This window comes from Pan paniscus, chromosome 1, assembly GCF_029289425.2.
Source record: "Pan paniscus chromosome 1, NHGRI_mPanPan1-v2.0_pri, whole genome shotgun sequence".
Lineage (NCBI taxonomy): Eukaryota > Metazoa > Chordata > Mammalia > Primates > Hominidae > Pan > Pan paniscus.
Genome location: NC_073249.2, coordinates 17,793,074 through 17,814,908, shown reverse-complemented (window position 1 = coordinate 17,814,908; position 21,835 = coordinate 17,793,074). Strand labels below are relative to the sequence as shown.

The following is a 21,835-nucleotide window of genomic DNA, read 5'->3' as shown; positions in this document are numbered from 1 at the left end:
TGCACTGTGTTAATAACTTTACATTTATTCTTTCACTTAATCTTTACAATCCCTGGAAGGCAGGTTTTATTCTCATCTTGCAGAGTAAACTATAAAATGAGGATAAGACAGCTTGGCAGAATAGAGATCTTTGAAGCTTGTATCCATTTCTGGGGACACATTAGAGGGCGAACATTGACAAAATGAAATTTTTTTTTTTTTTTAAAGAAAAGTGGCCAAAATAGTGACAGCAATATCCAGCGAGTAACAGTGGCAATAAATGAGTAGGTTTAGCCTGGAGAAGACACATTCCTCATGGACTGTAATCTCTGGAGTACAGGGACCAAGTCAGATAAATATACCACATCTTACGTAGCACCCTCTAGTTTGTAAAACTGCTTTTCACCTTCACAAAAGAGAGCATGAAGTAAAAGGAAGAACACAAAGATTAAGAACAGTGGGGCTCTGACCGGGTGCGGTGGCTCACGCCTGTAATCCCAGCACTTTGGGGGGCCGAGGCAGGCGGGTCACGAGGTCAAGAGATTGAGACCATCCTGCCCAACATGGTGAAACCCCATCTCTACTACAAATACAAAAAATCAGCTGGGTGTGGTGGCAAGCGCCTGTAGCCCCAGCTACTTGGGAGGCTGAGGCAGGAGGATCACTTGAACCCGGGAGGCAGAGGTTGCAGTGAACTGAGATAGCGCCACTGTACTCCAGCCTGGCAATACAGCAAGATGCTCTCTGAAAAAAACAAACAAACAAACAACAACAACAACAAAAGAACAGTGGGACTCTGAAGCCAGATTTCCTGCACATGAAGCACACGACTCTGCCACTTACTGACTGTGTTACTTTGGGCAAATTATTCAACTTCTCTGTACCTAACTACCCTTGTCTGTTAAGTGAAAATAACAATAGTATACTACATGCAAAGCTAATAAACTAGTACACAAAAATGTTTAAAACAGTGTCTGGTGCACTTTTTAAAAATAATGTGTATGGTAGGTATGACTAATGGCTATGGACCTTGGGGAAGTCCCAAGCCTTCAGAGCTGTTTCCTCACTTGAAAAATTAGGATATCACTATCTACCTCACAGGGGTATGAATCAAATAAGACAATACAGGAAAATGTTCCATAAGTCTTAATTCCTTCCTTCTTTCATAAAGAGAGTCTACTATGTGCCACGTACTATGCTAAGTTTAATCTTTATAGTCTCAATCCTCACCACAACTGTGTAAATGTCTACTACTATTATTCTCATTTTGTAGACAAAGAAATGTGGCTTGGAATGGCTAACTTAACTGAGGCCATGCTCCTAAGTGGTCAGATAGACTGTGAACCCAAGGTTGTTGGACTCTATATTCCAGTTTTGGGCCTCCATATATGCACATTCCCTCATTTACACATCTTTGCAGCTAACCACATGCCTAGTAAAATGCCTGATAGATTGAAGCAATTCAATAAATGTTCCTTTAATCAAATAAATGAATGTTGTCTGTCTTCAAGTTGCTAATACCGTTTTGAGGAAAGAAGAGCATAAGGCAGCACAGGCAGAAATGCCTGTCCTTGCTCCACTACTTCTAAATGATGGTGAGATCTTAGACGCTATCATTTGGGCCTGGATTATCTTTACTATTATTAAATTTTTTTTTTTTTTTTTTTAAGAGACAAGGTCTCTGTCCCCCAGGCTGGAGATCAGTGGCGTGATCATAGCTCACCGCAACGTCAAACTCCTGAGCTCAAGCAATACTCCTGCCCCAGTCTCCCGAGTAGCTGGGACTACAGACGCAAGCCACCATGCCCGGCTAGTGTGTGTGTAGACAGGAACTCATTCTGTTGCCCAGGCTGGTCTCAAACTCATGGGCTCAAGTGATCCTCCCATCTTGGCCTCCCCAAGTCCTGGGATTACAGGTGTGAGCCACCATGCCCAGCTGGTATATCTTTAAAATAAGGAACCTGGACTATGCTATCTTCCAATCTAGCTCTAAGACTATACATCCATAAGTCAGTGCTTCTGATCTAGCAGAGATTTAAAATAAAAACACTAGAATTTTAAAAGTGGAAAAGATCATAAAGGTCTGGCCCAAACTCTTTAGAGAGGGGAATCCCAAAGGACAAAAAGGGGTCTCCTGATTTCCAATCCCGCACTGCTTCCTTTATGACAACACAGATCAGACATTTCTGACAGGATTAAAAATATATAATTGGCACCGCATAGCCCCAAATCATGAAAACCAAAATAAAATGGTACTTGGTAACTTTTATCAGTCTAAAAACTCAAACTCTGTTACAAAACATATGGTTTTAATGCTTAAAATACGCATCTTAAAAATAAGAGCACATGAGACTATCTGTTTATTTTTGTGAATAACCAATTTGAATAAGTAAACAGGACAACCTCAGAATAAATTATTTTGATAATAAAAGCCTTAAAAACACACTATTAGCTTTTTATAAAAAAGCGTTTATAGAAATACTAGATAAGATTTTGTAACTATTATTACAAAGACTAAACAAAGATTGACAAAAACATTTCCATAATCTCTACAGATATACTAAAAATGAAATAATCCAACTAGAATTTTACATATTCAAGTATGGTATAAGAAGTTTAAAAAAACAAAAGAGTTCTAGGACCAGAGTGGCTAAACATAAAAAGCCACTTATAAGATTAAAATATAAAGCACAGGCTGGGCGCGGTGGCTCACGCCTGTAATCCCAGCACTTTGGGAGGCCTAGGCGGGCGGATCATGAGGTCAGGAGATCAAGACCATCCTGGCTAACATGGTGAAACTCCGTCTCTACTAAAAATACAAAAAATTAGCCGGACGTGGTGGTGGGCGCCTGTAGTCCCAGCTACTTGGGAGGCTGAGGCAGGAGAATGGCATGAACCCGGGAGGTGGAGCTTGCAGTGAGCCGAGATCGCGCCACTGCACTCCGGCCTGGGCGACAGAGCGAGACTCTGTCTCAAAAAATAAAATTAAATTAAATTAAAATAAATAAAGCACAAAACATTTTAAGAGAAAAACTAAGAACTTAATTTTAAAAATTTTCCACTATAATACTTAAAGTAAATGCTATTTAAGTCATATTAACAATTATTTATTAAGCATACTATGTAGAAAAATTGGTGGCCCAGGTCTGTCTGATTCACTATATGCTGTCAACCAGTGTAACTAGACAAAATGTGAAAACTACAATGAGAAAATTACAAGTAAAATGTTATGGTGGTAATAGAGGGTGAGGTATGGAGCTGTCCAGCCTGAATTCAAATCTCAGCTCTACCACTTACTAGCTGTATTTGGAAATAATGACAGTATACACTTCAAAAACCTATGGTGAGGATAAAAAATAGAATACATGTAAAAGACTAGCATAGCACCTGGTACCTAGTAAGCATCTAACAAATGTCACTTATTTTCATCATTACTGACAGTCTCATAATCTTTATCTTCATCCTCAAGCAGTCACAGGTGAGATTTTCATCCCTGTCCATGTGTGGACAAGCAGCTTTTGTTTGCCTGGCATCCATTCCCCTTCTTCTCTTTCCAGGTGCCTCATTTACTTGGGAAAGCCTGACCTGTAGTCCTCAGTTCTCACCCCTAGGTGAGGTTCACTCTCTACCCTCCAGGGTGGACATGTGGCTCAAGCCTGGCCAGAAGTTGGTTCAGAAATGGGCAAAGGGCCTAAGCCAATCAGAGGCAACTCCAGGATTTTTGTCAAAGCCCTTGGTAAAGAGCAGCTCTCTTTCTGCATGTATCTCCATGATGTAATGCTGAAACTATTAGGGCCATCTTGTTGTCATATCAGGGAGCTTACAAGAGAATAACTAATATAGAAAAGAAAAGCTGAAGAGATCAAGTTTTGATAATATTGTTTGAGCCCTTGGTTCCAACTCTGCCAGTCAATCAGCAGACCCATAGATGTAAGGACCAATACATTTTGTTCTGGTTTGCTTAAGCTCATTTGAAAGATTTTTGTTTTGTTTCGGTTATTTGCATCTGAGAAGCTCTATAACACGTCAGGTATCAATCAAGAGCCAGAAGCTGGTGACCTAAAATATAGTAGAGCTTAGAAGGGCATGGATTTGGAATCGGAGAGATCTAGTTCCTAATCTTGGTTCTAACAATTACTAGCTGCGTGGCCCTGGGCATGTGTCTAATCCTACTTCTTCATCTGTAAAATGGTTTAATACCTGCCTCAAAGGGTTGATGAGAGGATAAATGACAATATAAACTGCTCAGTCTTCTTCATAACAATGAACAATCAATAGAGGCTATTATTATATCACTGAATCCCAAGCTGATCTTTGTATCTGACCTCTTATATTCCATGTCCCTGTTTCCAGTGGTATAAACAGCCATCTTTACCTACATACTCTCCTATCCAACCTCAAATTCAACATTTCCAAATCTCATCCTGCCTCCATGCTTCCTCATCACACCCTCTGCCTTTCCCTTTCAGAAAAAAAAATGCTCACTGGAGGTCAATTTATCATCAATTATTAACTATGTTCCCAGTAGGTTTTAATATCAGAACAGTAGGAGTCATCCTAGACTGAAACTTCTTTCCTGTTATCTAATCAGTCACAAAGCCCTGTTAAATATCTGCAGCCTGACAGGAAAGAATTTTCCTCTCCCTGTGGATAAAAACAAGGGCAGGATTCTTCCAACTTCAGGATATGTAGCCTTTTCATTGGCTTGCAAGGAGAACTCCAATCCTTCTACTCCTTTTTCTCATCTCATCCTCCTTGTGGCTTCACTTCTTTTCATATTCAGGATAGATTTTTGCTAGCTTATTTTTCCATTAACCTCAAGCTGCAAATCAACAAACGTAGACTAATCCAATTTATTGCAGTTCCTATACCCAAGCTACTAGCACCACTGGAAAAAGTTATAATTATGCAGATTGACACCACTAAAAGTTGTCTCTGACCTCACCTGGACCTTCAGAACTCCTTGGCAATTTCTGTATTTCTGGTCAGGTTTGTTGATGTTCCTCAAAATGGTTATTTCAAATCTCCATTGCTCACCTCTCTCAGCCATTATTTTAGTCCCAATTTTCCTTTTTTTTTTTTTTTTTTTTTGAGACCGAGTCTCGCTCTGTTGCCCAGGCTGGAGTGCAGTGGCGCGATCTCGGCTCACTGCAAGCTCCGCCTCCCAGGTTCACACCATTCTCCTGCCTCAGCCTCCCGAGTAGCTGGAACTACAGGCGCCTGCCACCATGCCCGACTAATTTTTTTTTTTTTTTGTATTTTTAGTAGAGACGGGGTTTCACCGTGTTAGCCAGGATGGTCTCGATTTCCTGACCTCATGATCCACCTGCCTCAGCCTCCCCAAGTGCTGGGATTACATGCGTAAGCCACCATGCCCGGCCAGTCCCAATTTTCTTATTCACTAGATGGAGATATTTTCTATTTACTTACCTGAGATAATTAAGGCAAACAAGCAAAAACTTCCTCAACTTTTCACCCCCAGATTTCTAAATTTATCTAAATAAATAACCCTTGTCATCTCATTTCCCTCAATCAGAATGGCTAGAATGTGGGAAAGTACACAATATAGTGATGGAATAAATAAAAGGAAGAGACATTCTTTCTCCTATATAAGGCCAATCCTGCCTCCTATAGTGCCTCTGAAATTTTAATATGCATACAAATCACCTGGGGATAGTGTTAAAATGCATATTCTGATTCAGGAGGTCTGGAGTGGGGAATAACGTTCTTCATGTCTTCCAACAAACCAGTGTTGGTTGGGGAGCAATATTTAGAGAAAACAGATTCCATCCTTTCTCACCTCCTCAGAGATCTTTTACTCTAAGTCAACATTTGTTGCTTCTTTATCAGCTGCTCCCTCCCCCAACATACAACATATCTGTCTCTTTTATTTTAAAATAAATGCTCCTTTGTTCCTCTTTTAGCTACCACCCAATCATCTCGGCTCTCTTTGGCTCCACAGACAAGTTTCTATGAAGAAGTCCTATGTCAACGGTTCCAAACTTTCTTGGCTCAAAGAATCTTTAGCGTCTCAGTGATCTTGCAGGGTAAACCTCGGCCAAAAGAAGTATCTAACAACTGTAGCTGCCTCTGTTAAGCAGTAAGAGCCAAACCACTTAGTAAGTATTTTAAGTTCTAAAAACTGGATGCCTGTTGGGCACTGCATACTTTTCAAACTTTGGACTCAGATTGAACACTGACAGCCTCATTTCCTGTTCCACACTGATTTTCAGGCAGTACTTGCTTTTTATCAGAGCAAGCACTGAAAATCCAGCTTCCCAAAGGTATGACATCACTGAAAGGAATGCAGTGATCTAATACAGCAATCTAATGACGCCGGTGTATTTCCCTTGAAATTTTAAAATATTCCATGGCACCCTTGCAAGTTAGCTACAGTGCTCTGGGATACATCGATGAACAATTTGGGATACTGAGTTCAGGTGGCTGTCAGAACGGCAGCATCCCCATTGCTTGGGAGATTGTTGGAAATGTAGAACCTGGGCATCCATGCCAGACCTACTGATTCAGAATCTCCACTTTAACAAGATCTCCAAGTGATCTCCCAGTGACTCATAGACACATTAACGTAGACCAGAAGTGCTGGTCTAAGGTCCCTGCTTACGTTTTCTCACATACCACTCACACTCAACGCACCACTTTCTGACTTTGCTCCCACAACTCCAGTGAAATTACCCCAGGAAAAGTCCCAGATTACCCCACTCCTTTTTTAAAAAAAAAAAAGGCAATAAATGTCTTTTAGTTCCAATCCTAATTAACCCTCTCTATAGTGTTCGGTACTATTCATCTTCTTGAACCTCTATTATTTCTTGGTCTCTAAAACACCCGTCTTCTGGTTTTCTTCCTTTTCTTTCAGTACACATCCCCACCCCCTTCCTCTACTGACCCAGGCGGTTTTTGTTCCTCACTGGCTTCTTTTTTTTTTTTTTCTTTTTTGAGATGGAGTCTCGCTCTGTTGCCAGGCTGGAATGCAGTGGCAGGATCTCGGCTCACTGCAACCTCTGCCTCCTAGGTTCAAGCGATTCTCCTGCCTCAGCCTCCCAAGCAGCTAGGACCACAGGCACACGCCACCAAGCCCAGCTAATTTTTGTACTTTTAGTAGAGACAGGGTTTCACCATGTTGGCCAGGATGGTCTCGATCTTTTGGCCTTAAGATCCACTTCCCTCAGCCTCCCAAAGTGCTGGGATTACAGGTGTGAGCCACCGAGCCCGGCCCCTCATTGGCTTCTATCATGAGCAATACCCTTGCTATAGACAACTTTTCCTCCGGAGAATTAACATTCAATCTCATGCCCACCCCAGTAAGTCCAGGTTGCGCTCCAGAGCCTTAAGTCATATAAAACCAATTTCCATCTGGATGTCCACAAGCAAAGCAAACTTAACAGTTCCAAAGCAATTTATCTGTCTGTCTTCCCTGGCCTTCACATTGCTCTTCTTCATGTATTATTTCCTTTACTGAGTGGCATCCTTGTTCAACCAGTCTCCCTACAGAAACTTAGAACTATCATCCTTGACTCATCCTTCTCCATTTCCCTTGCCCTACACAATCAATCAAATCAAACCTTCTTGCTATGTCTCTAATCTGTATAAATCTCTCTACCTCCAATACCTACATCTTAAAAGAAGCTCTTATCTTTTGCTTCGATTCCTGTTAACAGTCTTCTTATCTATCTCCCTCCCTCCAGAACTGCCATGCCCTTCTCCAAACTATTCTCCACACTCCATTCAAGTTAGTTTTTTAAAATTAAAATCTGATGTCACTGCCCTCCTCTAAATCCTTCCATAGCTCCCAATGCCTAGCAGTGCTTCTCAAGCTTATCCAACAAATGGCAGAAGAGTTTGTAGTTACAGATCTAAGGGGTTCGCTACAAACAAGACATTTCTTGCAAGGCTGTTTCATTTTAAATAGTCATCTTGATTTTATATTCTATTCCTTGGGTGGCCACTTATGTTATTAAAAGAATGTTTTAAATCAATATAAATCAAACTACTTAACTTTTTCTCCATAATAACTGAGTAAAATTACGTTCAAGGAAGACACACTGGTTACCTGTGGCTTCAAATATCCCTTGGCACAATGCCACTAGACCAGGGATTGACAAACTATAGCCTGCAGGCCAAATCTGGCCTACCACTGATTTTTGTAAATAAAATTTTACTGGAACACAGTCAAGCTCAATCTACTGTCTATGGCTACTTTCAAATTACAATAGCAGAGTTGAGTAGTTGCAACAGAGACCATGTAGCCCACAGCCTAAAATATTTATGATCTGGCCCTTTGGGAGTCACCTGACCCCTGCATCAAAACATGAGGATTGTTAAGGCTAGAACTGTGTTTTGTCTTTATGTCTTCAGCACAGTTCTAGAGAAGGTATTCAAAAATATTTAACTGAATAAATCAGAATGTTGCAAGAAGATCTCCAAGGGCACATAAGGAAAGTGTCCACAAAGCTGACACAGAATGCAACTAAACCCTAAGGAGAAATATACGGGGGCCAAACAGAAATGTTCCTTCATCAGTCAGTGAAATCTGAAAGGCTGAGATAAGATAGATGAAATGGAATACTACTACACAGAGGTCAAAGCAGGTTCTGAAGAAACTGATAAGCCCATCAGACCTAAAGCTACCTCCCCAAAGAACCACAGTATATAGGACTGTATTGATAACACATGCACCTAGTAGCATCTAAGAAAGAGTCAGGAACTACTATTCAGGGCAAATGCTATGAGAATTATTTCTGGAATCTTTGTAATTGCATAATTTGTACTTCTCCAAATGATGAGAACCAAAACACTTAAAACCGAAATATTTTAGATGACAGTAGGAAAATAGGGAGCTAAAAGTTCATCCTACCTTGCAGTCAATATTTCAAAAAGATAATTAGTTCAAGAAATACTATAAGGAATGGTAATTTAAAAGGAAAGAAAGAAAGAAAGGTAGGAAGGGAAGGGTCAGCAAACTATGGCCTGTGGGCCAAGTCTAGTCCAACATCTTTTTCTTTTTTTTTTTAAAAGAGATGGGGGTCACATTATGTTGTCCAGGCTGTCCTTGAACTCCTGGGATAAAGCAATTCTTCTGCCTCAGCCTCCCAAGTAGCTGGGACTATAGGTGCATGCCACCATGCCCAGACCACCACCCATTTTTGTAAATAAAGTTTTACTGGAACACAGTCACACTTATGTGATCAGGTATTTCTATGGCTGCTTTCCTGTTAAAACAGCAGAGTTAAACAGTTGCAACAAGGACGGCAAGGCTCACAAAGCCCAAACTATTTACTATTTGACTCTTTGGGGTAAAGAATCTCCTAATCCCCACTCTGGGAAGATGGATCTGATAAGAGAGAAAGATGAATGTAAAGAACAGATTGGGGAAAACAAAGAATAATGGAGGCAGGGAGATGACATTCATGGCTACTGGGGAAAAAATACACACGCGATAAAGTGAGGGTTTAACTATAGCAGTGAGAACTGAAGCAAAAGATGGATATTTGAGCCTTGGTGTGAGAACGCAGAGAGGAACCAGAAACAGACTCAAAGACAATGAATGAATCAATTCAATGCTAAGGTACCATGCCTAAAAGGAGATCAAGAACATGAGTAAAAATATGGAACACATGATAAACAGCAGGTTTCAGAAGGAAGATAATAGGGTAGGATTAGTCTGATATTAAGTGTGAAAACTCTAAAATGCCAATAAGACATACAGAAAACATTTAATGGCAGTTTGAAATACACCTTAACAGTGCAAGAAGGAAATCTAACTAGAGAAATAGAGTTAGGCATCAACAGTTCAGTGACGGTATCTGAAGACACAGAAGTGGATGAGATCAATAAGCTAGAAAAGACTGCAGGAGCAGTAGATCCCATTACTCAGCAACCACAGTGTTTCAGACCCTATACTGGGCACTTTATATTATCTCTAATCCTCCCAACAATCCTGCTATAAAGGAATTACCCCTATTTTACAGATTAGAAATCTAAGTTTGGAAAGGATTGAGGAAATTTAAAATTCCAAGGTCATACAGCTAATATGTGGCAGGGGTAGAATTCAAACCCCAGTCTACCTGACAGGCCTATAATCCTTATTACATATAAAGAGAAGACTGTTGACACCAAAACCAGAGAGAAATACTATTTATAGTTAGTGAGAAGAAAGGAAACCAGCAAAGAAGGAATGGTTCAAGAGATCACAGAAAGCCATGGCAGTACAGTATCATGTAAGCCAACAGAGGAGAATAAAGCCAACAGGGGAGAGGCGAGTAGAAGCAGGTGGTAATTTTAACGGCTATGTGCCAGGTACAGTGCTTTACATACATTAGCTCATTTACTTCTCTCAATAATCATGACATAAGTACTATTACTATTCCATGAAATAAATATGATAAGGCAGATAACTTGCTAGCATCATACAACCAGCCAATGGCAGAGCTGGGTTTTGAATCTAGGCAACCCCCCTTTGCATCCTACATTCTTGACCAATATATACCACGCTACCTGTGGGCACTACGAAATGGTTAAGGAGAAAAACACAGGAGAGGGAAAAGGGCAGACCCTTTTACAAGGGGAATAACAACTTTCAAAAGTTTAGTTTTAGAACATCACTTGAAGGCACACGTCATAAAGAAGTTAACAAACAAGCAACTATCACATAAAGACAGATAGTATCATCTACTTTTAGAAGCCTTGGGGGAAAAGGTAAGAGAATATTAATCTATAGGGTTAAAACTATCAAGAAAATATAAACCAATTTGGGGTATTAGAAGGCCTTTTTGCTTTGCAAGCTTATAGGTTGTGAGAGGTGTTTAGAAGACTTAATAAATGTCCTTTGGGTATCTGAGATATAGGATGTAACTTTTTAGTATCCTTTAACAATGGAGACTATGCCCTACACAAGAATTCTCAGACCCAAATGTGAATTAGAATCTCCACGAAATTGTCTTTAAATTTTTTATTTTTGTGGGAAAATAGTAGGTATATATATTTTCTCCATGGAATTTTAAGGAGCTATGAGTCTTCACCTCAGATTCAGAATCTCTGATTCAGAAGATCTGTAGTGGGGCCCTGGCATTAATGTGATCTTGATCCTAAACTTATATACTTACAGAAACTATGACACCCTCTGCATACATTGCCTGAGTTACTTGAAAACAGTATCTTAGTAAATGTTTAAGGTTAATATGAACTTTACTACTTGACCAATACCATATGTTATGATTTACATGAAAAAACTAACCTGCTCAAAAGATTTGTATACGATATCTGAATACTACCAAAATAATGTTCCTTTGAGTGAATGGCTGGATTTTTCCTTGAATGTGAGTTTGTACCTGTTGAAATTAAACAACATTCCAATGGTGCATTTCTGAAATTATTTCAATAAGGGAAAGACTCATTTAATAAATATTTGGCTCATCCTAACCTTTTAAAATTGAGAGGCCATGTCTGGTGGCTCACGCCTGTAATCCCAGCACTTTGGGAAGCTGAGGCGGGTGGATTGCTTGAGGTCAGGAGTTCAAGACCAGCCTGGGCAACATGGTGAAACGCCGTCTCTACAAATAATACAAAAATTAGCCAGGCATGCTGGTGCACATCTGGATTCACAGCTACTCAGGAGCTGAGATGGGAGGATCATTTCAGCCCAGAAGGTGGAAGTTGCAATGAGCTAAGAGATCGAGCCTCTGCACTCCAGCCTGGGCAACAGAGTGAGACCCTATCTCAAAATAAACAAATAAATAAATAAGAAATTTCTGTAATGCATACAGCGAGATCAAGTAGGAGACCTGAAAATAAATACAACACCCCTCAAAAGATGCATAGAAACTTAACTTCACATGTCTTAGCTAGGAAGTTAAGCTCTAGAATCGAACTATCCTGGTTTACCTTTCTAGCTGTGTGATTTGGAACAAGTTTTTAAATCTCTCTGTGCCTCAGTTACCTCAATTATAGAGTGAGGAAAATAGTAATGACCTGCACCTCATATGGTTGCTATGATAATTAAATGAGGTAATCTGGGTAGAAAGAGCACCTAATAGTGCTTGGTACACAATAAGCATTCAATAAATGTTGGCAATATAAGCATATAAAAATGTTCACTAGCCCAGCAATTATAGTCTAGAAGTTTTTCTTACAAAAACCCTGTTAAAATGTACAGAGATATATCTTTAAGAATATCTAATGCATTGTTGGCATCAGATTATTTGTGACAGAAAAAAATTACAAATAGTACAAACTTCAACCATGAAGAGCTAATTAAATAATTTATGTTACAATTTTTAACTCAGCATGATGTTTCTGAGATTCATCCGAAGTTGCTGCATAAAAGACTAGTTCACTTCATTTTACTGCTAAATAGTATCTCATTGTATGATGAAGCACACTGTTTATTCACCAGATGATGGACATTTGGGTTGTTTCCTATTTTTGGTGATAACGAATAAAAATATTCAAGTCTTTGTATGAACATGTTTTCACTTCTCTTGATAGATACTTAGGAGTGGAATTCCTGGGTCATATGATAAATTTATACTTAACTTTATGAGAAATGGCTAACCTGTTTTCCGAAGTGGCTGTACCATTTTGTATTTCCACAAGTAATGAATGTATGAGGATTGCACATGTTCCATGTCCTTGCCAAAACTTGGTATTATCAATATATTTAATTTTAGCCATTCTAGTGTATGTATAGTGGCATCTCATTGTGGTTTTAATTTTTAATTTTTCTGGTAACCAATGATGTTGAGAATCTTTTCATGCACTTGGCCATTCCTGTATCTTCTTTTGTGAAAAAGCTGTTCAATTTTTCTGACTATTTTTCTTTTGGATTGTTTCTCTTCTTATTATTAATACATTCTTTAGACATTCTGATACAAGTCTTTTGTTGAATATGCTTGTAAATATTTTCTCTCAAAAGGGTTTGTCTTTTCATTTTCTTAATGGTATCTTTGGATAAGCAAAACGTTTTAATGTTGACACGGTCTAATTTATCAGTGTTTTTCTTTTATGGTTCATCTTTTTTATGTCCTAAAAAATATTTGCTTATCTTGAGGTCACAAGGATTTTTCTCTTATGTTTTCTTTTACAGTTTTATGGATTTAGGTCTTACTTTTTTTTTTTTTTTGAGATGGAGTCTCACTCTGTCACTGAGACTGGAGTGCAGTGGTGCAATCTCAGCTCATTGCAACCTCTGCCTCCCAGGTTCAAGCCATTCTCCTGCTTCACCCTCCCGAGTAGCTGGGATTACAGGTGCACGCCACCACATCTAACTAATTTTTGTATTTTTAGTAAAGACAGGGTTTACCATGTTGGCCAGGCTGGTCTCGAACTCCTGACCTCAAGTGATCTGCCGGCCTCGGCCTCCCAAAGTTCTGGGATTACAAGCATGAGCCACTGCACACAGCCTAGGTCTTACATTTAGGTCAGTGATCCATTTTGAATTATTTTTTATAAATGGTGGGACATAAGGGTCAAGGTTTATATTTTCCACATAGATATCCATGTATTCCAAAACCATTTATAGAAGGAAAAAAAAAAGAACAAAAACCTAGCCAGTACTGAATTTCCTTAGTATCTTTATTAAAAAAAAAAATCAATTGATAGTGTAGGTCTATTTCTGAACTCTTTACCCTGTACCATTGCTCTACATCTATTTCTTCTTTGACCCATAGGTTATTTAGAAATTCGCTGTTTAATTTCCACATATGAGATTTTCAAAATTTCATTCTATTACTGATTTCTAATTTAATTTCATAGTGGTTAGAGAATATACTCTGTATGATTTCAATCCTTAAGTTATTAAGACCTGCTTTATGGCCTAGCACCTGTTGTACCCTGGTAAATGTCTCATTGTACTTGCAAATAACGTATTTTATGCTGTTAATGCAAGGAATATTCTACAGATGTCAATCAGGTCAAATTGGTTGATAGTGTTAGAATCTTTTATATCCTTGTTGATTTCCTATTTAAGAATTACTGAGAAAGAAGTATTGAAATTTCCAGCTATAATTGTAATTTGTTGATTGTGCCTTTCATTTCTATCAGATTTTGCTTCATCTACTTTGGAGCACTGTATTATTTTTATAATCAGAAAATATATAAAGTCATAAACAAAGCAGCAGCCTCTTTTCTATGACATGTAAGATTTTTACAGGCTGGGTGCGGTGGCTCATGCTTGCTATCCCAGAACTTTCAGAGGCCAAGGGAGGTGGATCACCTGAGGTTGGGAGTTCGAGACCAGCCTGGCTAAAATGGCAAAACCCTGTCTCTACTAAAAATACAAAAATTAGCCAGGCCCAGTGGTGCGTGCCTGTACTTGGCACTCAGCTACTTGGGAGGCTGAGGCAGGAGAATCGCTTGAACCTGGGAGGAGGTGGAGGTTGCAGTGAGCCACTGCACTCCAGCCTGGTCAACAGAGCCAGACTCATCTCAAAAAAAAAAAAAAAGATTTTTACAGTTAAAATATATATGCAATTCCCAAACTGAAAAGATAACACTACAAGTATTTAAGCTATATTGTTATTAAATTATTCAAAGTATTGTATAATTCAAAGAGTTTACATTTCTACATACCTAGATATTATATATTTCTGTAAGAAAAACATAGGTATGAATACATGTTGTTTAACTTCATTTCCTCAATTCCTTATTTTCAAACAATAAGCTTTACTATCTTTGTAAATAACTAATTTTATACAATGTCAACACTAAAAAAGCTACTCCCTATTATAATACATACAGCAGTTCACATCTTAATGGTTTCAAGTTTTGACTGTTAAAAATGTTAAGAATAATTAATTTTAGAAAAAAGTGTGGAACCTACATGAAATTTCTTAAGGACAATACAGGCTGCTTAAAATACACTTTTTACTACGAGCACAATTACTACATGAGCCAAATTTGACAGCACAGACACCAAAGTAATTCTACATATTTTATAATGGCCACTTAAAAGACATTATTAAGGGTAAATAAGCCATAAATACCCCCCATTATTTTAGGAGGAAAATAAATAACTTTTATTATTTTGTTTTTACTGCTACCTATTAAGTTATAGACTATACAGTAAATAAAAGAAATACTAAGCAATATCAACAAACTGTAAAACAAATCAAACATGGGCTTACGTCAGTAAGACCTGTAAAATAAGGCCAGGCATAGTGGCTCATGCCTGTAATCCCAGCTATTCAGGAGGCTGAGGCAGGAGGGTTGCTTGAGGCCATGAGTTCAAGACCATCCTGGGCAACACAGCAAGACCCTGTCTCTAAAAAAAAAAATTTTTTTTTAAAGAATAAACTCATTTGTGTGTGAGATTTGATCCAATCATTCTAGCTTACCTGCATCCATCACTAGTTTTTAAAATTAATTAACATCTAAGGGTTTCAATTTTTTTAATATAGCTTAAATAATTAAATTCATGATTATAAATAAAATATTGCCACTTGACTTCATTCTGCTAACGGAGAAGGCATGAGGAGAGAAAGATTTTTTAATCAAGGTGTTCCTCAGCTGGAGTTATTTCATTACCCATTAAGTAACACAACTATCTGAAATTCAGTTCAAGATGCCCTTATCAACTGAACACTATTTCCTTTCTCACAGTGCCAAATCTATGTGCCAACTGCCTAAGCAACAATAGATTCGCTTTAATTAAAAATAAGGTTCTGACATCCCAGTAAAACCAAGTCAAGAATTCTGAATCTAAAATTGAATCTGAACTTCTGATGACAATGTTAACCAACACCAAGAACAGAGTTAAGGGCAACTAAGACCAAGTCCTAATCTGAAAAGGCACTGCTGAGAAATATAACTACTTTTTATTTTATTTATATTTATTATTTTTTGAGACAGAGTCTTGTTCTGTCGCCCAGGCTGGAGTGCAGTGGCGCTATCTGGCCTCACTGCAAGCTCCGCCTCCCAGGTTCACGCCATTCTCCTGCCTCAGTCTCCCGAGTAGCTGGGACTACAGGCTACAGGTGCCCACCACCATGCCCGGCTAACGTTTTTTGTATTTTTAGTAGAGACAGGGTTTTACCATGTTAGCCAGGATGGTCTCGATCTCCTGACCTCGTGATCCGCCCACCTCAGCCTCCCAAAGTGCTGGGATTACAGGTGTGAGCCACTGTGCCCAGCCAATATAACTACTTTTGAAAAAAGTCTTTTACAAATAATCATCTATTCAACAACTCTTCTGTTAATTAGGTCAGCATTATTCCCATTTCATAGATGGAGAGACTGGCAGAGTTGTTGAGTGCCTTGCTCAGTAGTAGAGAGCCAGATGACAAGAATCCAAGGCAATACTAGCAGGTCCTATTCCCATTCCTGGCTTCTGTCCACAAACATCTTCCCCCACCCCACACTACTGTTCTCCCTTTCCCCAGACAATTCTAAGAGGAAGAAACACTAAGAATCTCTAGAGTAGGCACACATTAAAGAAAAAGCTTACAGTTACTATGCAACATCAAAGCATAGTTCCTGAAAATTGTCAATATGAACAAATTATTCTTCCATATTCTGCAGATACTTTCTACCAAAACTATCCAGAGATGTTTCAGATCTAACCATTATAGAAACTATTTTAATATAAAAAAACTAGTACGAATTCTAGTTTCATTTTAGTTAGTAAGCACCCCCCACCCCCCGCCCCCACCCAATTCCCCAGCCACGGAGCACTACTATTACTAAGGCTTTTTTTTTTTTTTTTTTTAATTCAGGTAGGCTGAGGCAGGAGAATGGCATGAACCCGGGAGGCGGAGCTTGCAGTGAGCCGAGATTGCACCACTGCACTCCAGCCTGGGCGACAGAGCCAGAGAGACTCCGTCTCAAAAAAAAAAAAAAAAAATTTCAGGTTACTACTACTGAAATGCCAGTTACAAGGAAAAACAAAAATGCAAAACAAACAAGCACAGAGGCAGTGGGAGCAGGGGACAGGACAGCGTTAAAAGGACAAGAGGAAAAAGAGAATCATAAGCCAGTGTTAATTATTAGTGATGAAGACTCTCAGTCCTTTATGGTACAACTGCACATCTAGAATTCTAAAGCAAGAATTAACCTAGCAAATGTGTCTGGAGAGGTATGCCCTCCAGAGAAGACATTATCACTATATTGTAGCTTCCATCCTGGTATATACCGGTTAACTTTGTTTTGTTCTATAGCCAGACTGTATAAGGCATATATCTTCCAGAAGTCCATAGGATATACATACCATTATTTATGGGGGAAAAGAAACTCAAACCATAGTTCTAAAGGCAGGGAGGGAGCAAGAACTGAACACACACAGAAACCTTATTCTATCATAATGTGATATGAAATGCTTAAAAATGTTTAGTTTTGGTATGGTTTTTTGGAACTCTAACAGGGTTTTTAACATAGGGTCTATGGATGGGCTTTATTACAAGCAGAACATTGTGCGTACTATGCTCATTTTGAGTGTGAGAAAGTGCACAGCTCCCACTAGATTCTGAAAGGGGTCGAGCAGCAAAACAAAGTTGTGAGACGCTAGCTTATATGACTGCCTTGGAAAAAACTTCTAAGCTATTGGAAAAGGGTGTTATTTTATTATCACACACGACTTTTAGCCCAAAATTTCTTTATTCAAGACATTTTATTCCAAAATACTTTGGGTTGTAACCACCCAAAACTACAACCACTCTTTGCACATAAGTCATCTGTGGTAAATATTTCTTAGGCTACTTTCCTTACCAACTCTGTAATCAGAGAATAAAAATACATTTTAAGCATCAAAACTAAGCAAAACTGGCAGGTCAAACTGTCATTTTTGCTTTAAGGATAAAAATGTTTGAATGTGTGAGAAAACCAGATTCAAATGACCTTTACACTGCCAGATTTCTATTTATCTACACTCCACCATGGCCCTCTTTTAATCTAGTTAAAGCAACTGCTTCTCCCACGTTGATTAAATCCTTGAATCTAGAAATGTGGTTAAGGCCAAAAGGTTTTCTCATCATAAAAGAAGTATTTCTCAACTTAATTAACTCATGCCCTCTTTTGTTAAATACAACTCTTAAACCTCCTTCCACATAATTGACGTTTTGAGTAAATTACAGTTCGAAAACCAAATCAAATCCATGATAATTTTAGAAGCTTAAAATTTTGCTCTTGAAAATTTTACTCTGCACATCAACGTGGTATCAATGTTAACTTTGCATCTGCTTTCTAGCTACAAGCTTTTTTCTTCTAGGTCTTGTAAAAAGGGTATATAAAGAAGTCACTTTCAACATTATGTCTATTATGCTGTTTTGTTTTGAAGGATTCACACACCATTGGTAGGGGTGAGGGACATAAGATATGCAGGCCCTCTCTCCATTAGATTCATGGATGTGTAAAGTTCTATTGCAGTTCATAACCTGATCAACTGACTTTTGGCCTAAGCAACGTCATAAAACTTCATTTCACCTTTAGAGCAAACCTTTCTCCTAGTACCTGGAGTTAAAAATGGTTTAAGCCATGCTGACCTGGGCTATTTTTATCTGGAAAATAGGGACTAGAAACAGCATAGCAAGCAAAGAAAGGCGAGTTGACCACAACAGGATTAAAACTCTCACACACTTTTTAAAAAGTCCCACTACAGTTTTAGAAATCGGATGGAAAGGTGGTAAAGCAGAGGTGAGGTACAGGGCAGAGGATCAGCTGAGGGCAATTCACTGAGTGTTAGCAAGATATGACTAATACTGTACATAACAAGCAATAATAAAAGTCCTCTGCCGAAGACAGAATAGTATAAAACCATTCCTTCCCCTGCCCTTACAGATTTCTAGAGAAGATAATTTGGGAATAAAAGGTATAAAAGGTTTTTGAGAAAAGAGAGATCAAAGGACATTCAGAGTTCGGGAGGATATCTGGGAAGCGGACTTAGCTTAGATCCTAAAGGGTGTAGAAGATCTGCATTGCTGGGGAGGAGTGTGGGAGTGGTAAACCAGTCAAAGAATTCACAGATGTGCTGGGAGGAGGAGAAGGGGAGCAGAAGCAGGAAAACAGTCTGGCTGAAACACTGGTTGTATTTCAAAGAGCAGTAGCAAATCAGGGTGGATAAATGGTGTGGGCCTAAGCAGCTGGTGAGCATTAAATGTGTAAGAATCAAATTGTATCCTTAGCAAACCTCTGAAGATTTCTGAGTAAGATTTTTATGAGTGTTGGTAAATTTATATAGGATGCATATGGGTAGTACATGGAGAAAAATGAATTAAGGGGAAAAAAATTGTGTAACAATCCAGATAGAAAGTGATTTTTTAAATTCTAATTAGAGCGGTGCAGTGGGAATTCAAATATAATACTTACTGAGTCCTCGACGCAAGATGCTGAGTACACCAATGTTGGAAATACAAGGGTTCTCGCCTCAAGTGGCTCACAATAGTAGAGGAAATGGGAATGGAAACCAGCCACAGTGAAGTATCCTATCACGGTGATGGGAAGTGCCAGAGGAACAGACAGGACAAAGTTGTAGCTCTGCTTAGAGAAATGAGGGCAAGAAGCAAGTTAGAGAACCTTCTCACCACTTTCCAAATGAAAGAAATGAGGAAATGCACAGCACTAGAAAATGAAGGTAGGTTCAGGGACCTGCAAACAGGTTCCTGTGGCTGGAACAGAAAGTATATGGTGGTGAAATGTTCTTTATAAAAAAGTAGCAATGGACAGAATGAACTAGAAAGATACAAAAAGAGAAAAAAAAAACAAAAAACAGGCTTTTGTAATAATCCAGGACAGCAATGAAGAGTGTAAATGGGAATGAGGAACAAGAGACTAATAGGAAATTAGTTTTAAATAAGCAAAATTTTCAAACTGATAAAGGAAAGTATGTTCTTCTAAAACATCATGCTGTTTCCAGACTTGGAGACTTTCAATAGACTTAACTCCAACTTAACCTTTAGAAGTCTTAGCCTAATTTCTTAAAAAAAAAAAAAAAAAAAAAAAAAAAAAAAAAAAAACCTCTCCTGGCCTGCAGACCAAGTTAGGTCTCCTCTTGTGTGATCCCAACAGGATCCTGTACTTCCATCTCATAAACATAGCACTGGGAATTACAGGTTCAACATTGTATTTCCCTTAACACAGTTAAGACTCCAGAAAGGCAGAGAAAATTACTTTGACCTGGGCACTGTGGTACCCTCAGTGCCTAACACAGATCAGACACTCAGTAAATAGCTGTTGAATAACTAAATGAAGTTCACAGGATCAATTTTAAATCTGTTCCTCCATCTCCCCCATCAGACAGGCTTACCAATCCTCATTCCTTCCAACAAGAGGAAACTTCAGTCTTAATCACATTGAGTTTGCAATACTTCCAGAAAATTCAGGTAGAAATGTCTATCAGTCCTCTACAGATGCCAAAGTAAGAGACAGACGAAGGAATCTTTAACAAATCCTAATAGCTGAAGTCATGATTGTTGTTATTACTATTATTTGTTACAGTTACAGCTAATACTAATTGAGCACTGATTATCTGTTGAGTATTTCTTATTTTCTCACCTGTCCTCAAATAGACCTATTGGATTAGGTACTATTATTAATTCCTATCATACTGATGAGGAAATTAATGCTTTAGTTGTTAGAAAATGTGTCTAAAATCAGAGAGCAATTAAGTAGCAGAAGAAGAGTTTCAACACAGGCAAACTAGTTTAAGAACTTGTGCTTCCATGAGCGCATAAGATAACCCAGGGAGAAAAAAAGTGTAGACTAGAGGGAAAAAAAGAGAAGACAAACCACAGATCATAAAGAATAGTAACATTTAAGGGGCAGACACTGCCAAGGAAGAACTGACGTAAGAACTGGTATTTATATTCTCGTATGATTCCTCACACATATGGAATGGAAAGTCACCTAGTGACTTGCTTCTTGCAAAAGAATACAGCACAGGTGATGGGATGTCACTTCCATCATCAGATTACAAGACTGGGACTTCAGTCTTGCCAGCAGACACTATTGCCTTTTTGGCTTGCATACTTTATTGAAGAAAGCTGCCATGTTAGGGAAGCCCACGTGGCAAGAAACTGAAGCCCTCAGTCCAACAACCTGCCAAGAACTTAATGGTGCCAATAACCACTGAGTGAGGCTAGAAGCAGATCCCTCCCCATTCAAGCCTTAGAAGGAGACCACACACCCTGACCAATGTCCTGACTGCAGCCTGTGAGAAATAGTGAGGCAGAAGATGTAGCTAGACTGTGCCCAATTCCTTGTCTACAAAAAGTATGACATAACAAATGTGTGTTATTTTAAGCTGCTAAACTTTGGAGTAATCTGTTATGTAGCAATAGATGACTAATACAAACTAAGAAGAAAAATCTAGAAATATAGATGTTCAAGTTCCTTCTACACACACATCTTCTGACAGTCATGAACAGAAAGTGAACTGAACTTTAGGAAAAAAACTACCATTGTAAGTTGAGGAAAAAAAGAAAACTGAAAAATATAAGAAAAAACAACTGAAAAGATAAGACAGACCCAGGCTAGTAAATGGGTAGCCAAAGATTTTAAAGGTGGGGTGGTTAATAGAGCTATTGCAGCAGTAAAAATATCTGGTCTAAGGGGTGGGGGGTGGGGAATCACTAAATTTTTTAGCTAAAAAGCAATTTTCAAGGCATCCATTTCAGAGTAGACCTAACAGAAATTGGTAGAAGACATCACACAGGTAAAATATGCCTTGAGATAGAATTAAAGGGTAATTATATAACAAAACTATAGAAGCCAAGCTCCTAGTCACCATTTATAGAGGAAAATTGGAAATACCAATATTAATAAGAAAAAATTCAGAGAGATGGTTAATATGGTTTGGCTCTGTCTCCTCACCCAAATCTCATCTTGAATTATAATCCCCATTGTCAGGGAAGGGACC

At 38.6% G+C, this 21,835-nt stretch overlaps 1 protein-coding gene across 6 annotated transcripts in view; it reads right to left on the bottom strand.

Moving 5' to 3' along the window:
- EGLN1 (egl-9 family hypoxia inducible factor 1) overlaps positions 1 to 21,835 on the bottom strand; it is a 60,123-nt gene that overhangs the window by 25,482 nt on the left and 12,806 nt on the right. For 3 of the 6 annotated variants that reach the window (XM_063596562.1, XM_063596565.1, XM_063596568.1), the window contains exon 2: positions 19,288 to 19,455. The exons of the other annotated variants lie outside the window; for them this stretch is intronic. In XM_063596562.1, the coding sequence (XP_063452632.1) occupies positions 19,288 to 19,455 (168 nt within the window). The remainder of the gene's footprint in view (positions 1 to 19,287; positions 19,456 to 21,835) is intronic. 6 annotated transcript variants of the gene reach the window in all.